At 38.4% G+C, this 7668-nt stretch overlaps 1 protein-coding gene across 5 annotated transcripts in view; it reads left to right on the top strand.

Moving 5' to 3' along the window:
* Nucleotides 1–7668, top strand: part of PBRM1 (polybromo 1) — a 55797-nt gene that overhangs the window by 22576 nt on the left and 25553 nt on the right. For all 5 annotated transcript variants that reach the window (XM_008941516.1, XM_008941517.1, XM_008941518.1 and 2 more), the window contains 5 exons: nt 412–553; nt 1770–1867; nt 4416–4692; nt 5798–5903; nt 6761–7403. In XM_008941516.1, coding sequence (XP_008939764.1) covers nt 412–553; nt 1770–1867; nt 4416–4692; nt 5798–5903; nt 6761–7403 — 1266 coding nt within the window. The remainder of the gene's footprint in view (nt 1–411; nt 554–1769; nt 1868–4415; nt 4693–5797; nt 5904–6760; nt 7404–7668) is intronic.

Raw genomic sequence — 7668 nt, 5'->3', positions numbered from 1 at the left:
AAGTAGAATTGAGTTGTAGGGAAGGCAGCATTTGTGGCTGTGTGGAGCTAACCTGTTGCATTGACATTGTACCCAGGCCCTACAGGTCACAGTTGAGATGTACTGGAGCAGACTCAGCAGGTTCTGCTTCTGCCTTAATGGGTGCACATCTCATCCAAGTATGAAAACAGGACTTCAGTCTGCACAACTTTCAAGAGGGCAGCTTTCAGAATTATTAAAATAATTCTTTAAGAGGAATTAAGCTTCCATAATACAGTCACAATTGAAAGATATTACTGCAACATTAGATAAAGTTTAACACGTGTAGTTACAGCTCTTTGGATATTGATTTATCATGAAAATAAAGATGTTAAAGAACTGTTTTGCACTTTGCAACTTGTGAAGTGTCTGATAGGTGTTTCTCTTTTGCAGAACCAAACTGAAGAACCATGAATATGAGACTTTAGATCAGTTGGAGGCTGATCTGAACTTGATGTTTGAAAATGCCAAGCGCTACAATGTTCCCAATTCTGCCATCTATAAAAGAGTGCTGAAAATGCAGCAAGTTATGCAGGTGTGTGGAGTGGAATGACCAAAAAGTTATAACTTCACACATGAATTAATTTCCCTAATGAATATTTTTCCTAAGTCATTTTTAACTAGACCTGTATTTGCAGTACTATTGTCTTACTTCAGAGAAGTATGGGAATGAAGGGCGTCATATGGCGATTCTTCTTCATCACGCCTGCTGCCTTCTTTGATTTGTTTTGGTCACTTTTATTCCTTACTGTGAACCTTAACCCAATTAAGTTGTGAGAAGATTTGATGATTTGGAGGGTTTTTAGTGGTTGCAGGTAACTGAATGTTTTGCCAATTACTAGGCCTAACATGAGTGACACAACCAGAAGAAAGACAAACCAGTAAGGCGACTGTATTGAATACAAAAAGGACATTCCATGGACAGTCGCTGGGGGTACAGACAAGTCAATTAGTTCGCATGCACTCGAAATCACCCCCAACCACGATATTGCCTGGTAGGCAGAACAAATAAGGAACTGAGGTTTCCCACAGATGGAATGGGAAACAGTCAGGTCCACAGTTTGAACACATAGGGTAAAGGTGGCCACATGGCCATCTCTCACCCTCCTAGCCTGCATTTACAAAGGTCTAACCTGACCGGGGCCCACTTCCAGGTAGAGTCAGGAGGGTCCTTCCCCAACCAGGAAGCTCTGGGGAGTGCACTCCACAGACAGACACTCCTGACTCCCTGCCAGTGGTCCCAGCTTTTATCCCCAAGCAGACACCTGACCTCTGTCAACTCAATGCGGGACCCCTGGGGCTCATTTCCCTTCTGGCTCTCCCTGCAGGGCCGGCCGCACCCTGGGGGGAAGCTATAAGGCAAACTCACCACCTCTGTATGAAGGGCTGTGGGAATCACCCATATGTCAACCTTAATTCGGGGCTCGGGGTTCAAACCCCAGCATTTCACTGGAGGATGCTAAACCACTTCAAATTGCATGAAGTGTTCCAGCTAACTGCTGCAGTCTGAAATAGCATTGTTTTGAAGTTTATTTCTCAAAAATTTCTGACAGTTAAAAAGAATTATACTGCTATTTTATGTTGGCCAGCTTATGTTAAATAAATCACTGGATATATTTTGATTGTGGCTTAGTTTCAAAACCCATAGTTGCATAGTTTCTGCATGCATCTAGTCTGTCCTCATGTTTAATACTCTTCTGGAAATGTCCAGCAGTGAGTTTGGCTTCAGGTATTTGTGGTTTTTTTTTCAGGCAAAGAAGAAGGAGCTTGCTAGGAGAGATGACATTGAGGATGGGGACAGTATGATTTCTTCTGCTACATCTGATACTGGAAGCTCAAAAAGGAAAAGGTATTCATGTTGCTACATCTTTTGTTTGTTAAAGAGAATATTAAGCAATGTTTTTTGGCATTTGTGTAAAGATTAGTAAATCTGAAATTTAACCTCATTGAATGTTGGTTCCAATTAATTCCAAACCGTTTGCTGACTCTATTTTCCTTCTTTGGCTTATTAGTTGTTAATTATCAGCATTGATTATTCTGGATACTGTAATGTAAACAAAATTCACAGTAATATAAAAGATACTTTTTCCGTGAGAAATAATGATGGTTTATAGAAAGAATTTTTTAACTTACAGTGGTAGCTGTTGTGTAATTAATTTTAATGATGCATTGAAATATGTTCCAACTTCTGATAATATTACTGCAATAGTAGCAACTGCCAGTGTAAAACTGTAATTCAGCATCTTTCTCTGGTGTTGCTGACGACCTCCAGCTTCCTGTATTTTTAGTTCTTTGTTTTGCCTAAGTATCAGCAGGTTATAGGGGGAGGAAGGAGAATGAAATATAGCATCACTGAAGAGCAATCAAGAAAGTGCAAGAATACGTGCTCATAAAAAAACCTGCAAAAAATCTTAACATGGATTTAGGAGGTGGTGCAGTCTAGGGATGCTTGGAAGAAGAAGCATAGTGGAACAGTAAGACAGACCCCAGGTATCAAATGAAGATCAGACAGGAACAAATTGCAAAAATTGCTACTTTTGTCATCTTCTGATTCAAAGAAAAGCGCTAACCTAATTGAGCAAGTCAAACTGTCATCAATGTCCTTTTAACCCTATGTTGCTTTTGATCACCTTGTGCAAGAGAATACTGAAATGCTTAAAAGAAAAAATCTGTCAGACCTTGTCATCTAAGAAGAGTAAAAGATAAAAAGTGGTGTTCCTAGATAGAGGAAATCAAAACGATTTTTTCTTCATGCCTGAAGGGAACCTGAAAATGCTTTTGATGTTGGCAGTTCAATACCTGTTATCAGTTTCGCTTGCAGAATGATAGGAGGTAGAAGAAGATTGTAAATGCTGCTGATAGTGGAAGTGAAGCACTGAGAGGAATTCCAAAATGTTGCTGAAAAAGGAATCCAAGAACCCAGGCAAAATTCTTCCCATTGGGAAAATAATAATAACAATGCAGAGGAGAATTGTTTGAATATCCCCTTTTATGTATCAGCTGCATTAACTCTGAATCTCAAGCATTGGCAGGCCATTTACTATATCTGCTTTGGTTTTGCTTTACCTGCTTTCATTGAACTAAACATTAATACTTGGAAACATGTTAAAATGGGGGATTTGGAAGCATGTCTCTGTTCTGGCATTGCTTATCTTCTAGTGTGAACCACTAACGACTTCTGGCAATGAAGATGATGCAGAAGAAAACTTTAACCTATAGAAGATACATTTTGAATTTTATCACGTGTTGTGACATGAAATTTTCATTTATTATTTTGCTGACCTCACCAAAGATCGAGAGCTATCTGAGGCATGAGGCTATGCTGCATTAGGTATATTTTAAATTCAGAAGGAAAAGATCCAGATGATGGAAAATCTGTGGTGCAGTTTGGTTTCTAGCAAGCTGTGAAGTGATATACTGCAAGTGGTGATAGTTGCTATCTTTACAGATAATACAGTCAAAGTAGAACTAGTTGAAGTCTTACAGAGATTGCAATTTGGAAGCTGGTTTAAAAGTGCTTTGTAAGAGTGCCTTTCTAGCAATGCCACAGTATTTGAGCTGAGATTCATTCTCAACATCAGCTTTCCTCTCCCGTATCTGATTTGCTTATAGATCATGTAGCATATATAGGGGAGCCACGCATAACTGGTCTCCTGATGAGATGTGTCTTGCTTGTGCTATCAGATTTCTTGAGACAACCATAACAGCTACACATAGGACGACTATAAAGTTTGTGGTGGTAGTATGTACATGGCCATTTTCCACCCAAGTGTGAGTTTTTGGCGAGCTGTATTGGCTTGTCACTTCGTTTGACTGTGGTTGAGAGATGTTTAGGCAATTCAGACCCTTCTTTTTGCTACATTCTTGATTTCCTTATTTTCTTGTATCTGGTACTGAAGAGTATAGAGAATTGCTCTGAGATATTTATCTCAGAGTCTTTGTTATTCTGCATTCAACAGAGGTAGTCACAAAGATACTGGCTGAAGGGTTTTTCCCTGTTTGCAGTCTTGGATTTAGATGCCTAGTCCTGACTGAGCTGTTTTCTCTGCAGCTGGAAGGTGCTTCGAACTCCTTTTGACGTTTGTGCTTTTCAAAACTAGTTATTTCTTTTATTCTGTAAGACACACAAACTCAAAGTGAATGAGAAAAATCATAACTTAAAAGTTGTTTTCCTGTTTATTTAGCAGAATGCTGGTTATGATGATGTTGTCATTTGCAAAGGAACCAGTTTCTAGTACACAGTCTTGATGTTGAACTTCTTGCGTGTGTGTCTTTAGGTGGTTGTGGTTGTTCTTTCATGGTAGAGGATGATGTCATTGTGATATTAATGTTGGAAGCAGGGAAAAGAACCCCTGACATTTATTCTATTCCTTTTTGTTTTCTCCTTAACCTGACAGTAAAAAGAATATACGAAAGCAGCGCATGAAGATCTTGTACAACGCGGTTCTGGAAGCTCGAGAACCAGGCACAGGCAGGCGGCTCTGTGATCTCTTTATGGTTAAACCATCCAAAAAAGACTATCCAGACTATTACAAAATCATCTTGGAGCCAATGGACTTGAAAATGATAGAACACAATATCCGCAATGATAAGTATGTAGGGGAAGAAGCCATGATTGAAGACATGAAGCTCATGTTCCGAAATGCGAGGCATTATAATGAGGAAGGCTCCCAGGTACTGTTTGGATTCTCCAGTCACACTTACCTCTCTGCTTCTTTGCAGATGTGTAGGTTATGTTAGAATGGTTTAGCTTTGACTGATACTCATGTTATTTGTGATAATTGTTTATTGAACTAAAATAGAAATAGGACTGTTTCTTTCTGCTAATATTTTAAATTCTGTCTTCATCTCCAGTTGTATAAACATGAAATGCACCACGCTCCTTTGCAAAGGTTAGATATGATTCCTGATAGCTAAACCTGTTCCTCCATTACAAAGAATGTCAGCTGAACATTTCCTAGCATGTTTAAAAAAAAATGAACTGGTTCCTAAATTTGTGTTATTCACCCTCAGTTAATCACTTGAAGATACTTGCATGGTGATCAGCCATCAGCACGTGATTTGGAGCTCAGAACCTCTGAGAAGGGCTGTCTTGGAAAGAAACCAGCTCTGTTTTCATGGAAGTGGAGAGTGTGGGAGATCAGACTAGAAGACCTGACTTGTTTAGCCTAGCAAAAGGAGTCTGAAGAGAATATGCCTTTCTTTTACAAATATATTGTAGTGTGTTTCTCTACTGACATGTTTCTCAGCCAGCAAATATTATGTTGTGGAACAGAGTTGGTTAAGAAACGTCTAGCTATTTCTAATGAGGAACTTGATCAGCTACTGTACAGGACTGTATGATGAGGTTGCATTCACTAGGGTTGGATTTGAAGACCCAGGAGGACTGATCTGATCCTTTGTGTCTTGATGAAATCACAGTAGTTCAAGAGATCTTTGATTGCTCAGCAGAATGGCATGATGCAGAACTTTATAAAGACAACTAACTGCACCTTGCCATTTTGTGTTTTTTTTTGGAAGAGAAATGCAGCTTAATTGGATAATTTATTCAATATTTATATCGTGCTGATTTACATGTCTTTCATAGGTTCTGCTTACCTGTGTAAGTATTAAAGGTGCACATTTGAGAAATAAGCCCTTCTTTTTAATCAAGTACTTGGTTTTGTGTTCAGTGTTTTCAAACTAACATTTAAATGTCTCTTGGAGGCTAATTCTAAACTAGTCTAAACACAGTAAACCTTGTTTTGTTTTGGTTTTTGATTACTTTACTGATTAATAGGTATACAATGATGCTCATATGCTGGAAAAGATCCTTAAAGAAAAAAGGAAAGAACTGGGACCCCTAGCTGAAGATGATGATGTTGCATCCCCTAAACTAAAGCTAAGTAAGGCAACCTCATTTCAACACTTAAGAAAACCCAACCATACAGGTTAACAGATCTTCCAGTTTTTAGAATAGAAAATATGATCTGCAAATTTACACTGGCATATGCAAAGTAGAACTATATTTTCAAAATCATAACAGCAATGGTGTGTTTATATGTGCATATAATAGAGTTTAGTTGTTGTGTATAGTGTTTTCTAAGAAAAAGAGCATGATGAAGAAACAATGTAGGAGTGCTTGGAATCACTGGTGTTTAGTCATGTGCCTTCTTGAAAATAAAAATGTGCAGCTTTTAGATAAGGTGCAGAGAGTACAGAATTCACAGGAGACTATGCAGTATAGTAACAGAGATCTTGAATTAATCAAAAAGCTAATCTGATTGATAACCCCATGGGAGGCCTTGTTTTACATTTTACCTGTGATATTCCTCTCTAATTTGGCATAAACCTGTCATAAAGAAATCTGATAATATTTAGAATGCTTCATTTTAGTGGTAGCAAAAACTCTGTGACGAGTGGATGTTTAATGGCTGTAGAGAGAAACTCATGTAGAGCTAGTAATTGAATTTAAAGGCATTATTAATAACATTAAGTAGGAAAAAAGGATTTTCATGCTAAAGTTTGAAGATACCTTCGCTAGGTGGTGGCCTGTGTGGTAACACTTTAAAACAAAGATATTAATACAGTTATGAAAAATAAAGGAACCTGCATCTTCGATTGGGCTCCATGTCGTGAGTCTTCTGCTCATACTATGAAGTGATTCTCCAATAGGTAGTTCTCCAATGGGAAGAAGAGAGACAAACAAGTGTGCAAGCTCTGTTTTTTGTAATGATTTTTTTTTTACTTTTTATCTGCTTAGGTAGAAAAAGTGGAATTTCTCCTAAAAAATCAAAGTACATGACTCCAATGCAACAGAAGCTGAACGAGGTGTACGAAGCGGTGAAGAATTACACGGATAAGCGAGGCAGGCGGCTGAGTGCCATCTTCCTGAGGCTGCCCTCTCGCTCTGAGCTTCCTGACTATTACGTCACCATTAAAAAGCCCGTGGACATGGAAAAGATCAGAAGTCATATGATGGCAAATAAATACCAGGATATTGATTCCATGGTAGAAGACTTTGTAATGATGTTCAATAATGCTTGCACATATAATGAGCCAGAATCTTTGATTTATAAAGATGCCCTGGTCCTGCATAAAGTTTTGCTTGAAACTCGAAGAGAAATAGAAGGAGATGAGGATTCTCATGTACCCAATGTCACTTTGCTAATACAGGAACTTATCCATAACCTTTTTGTATCTGTTATGAGCCACCAGGATGATGAGGGCAGATGCTACAGCGACTCCTTAGCTGAGATTCCTGCTGTTGATCCCAACTTCCCAAATAAACCTCCTCTGACTTTTGATATTATCCGAAAAAATGTTGAAAATAATCGCTATAGGAGATTGGACTTGTTCCAGGAGAATATGTTTGAGGTACTAGAGAGGGCGAGGAGAATGAACAGGTGAGCAAAGCTGTGTTTTTCAGGTATCCTTTGTCTTGTTAACATGCAAAATTCATGTGATGTTAGAGAAAGGCTGAAGTTTTTGTAAGGTGATTGTTTTCCTTGATACAGATGTTTAGAATATTAAATCTCAAAACCTTTATCATGTCTTCAGTGGAATGTATACTTTCATTTAAAAACAAGGCAGAAGTTAGGTTTCTGCCATGAGAAGATTTTGATATTATCTTCCAAAGGCACACCTCATGAAAACCAGGTTTGTGCTAAC

This window comes from Merops nubicus, unplaced genomic scaffold (genome assembly GCF_000691845.1).
Source record: "Merops nubicus isolate BGI_N331 unplaced genomic scaffold, ASM69184v1 scaffold39715, whole genome shotgun sequence".
NCBI classification, from domain to species: Eukaryota; Metazoa; Chordata; class Aves; order Coraciiformes; family Meropidae; genus Merops; species Merops nubicus.
Note: the sequence above shows the minus strand (reverse complement) of the source record. Positions and strands in the feature narration are given on the sequence as shown.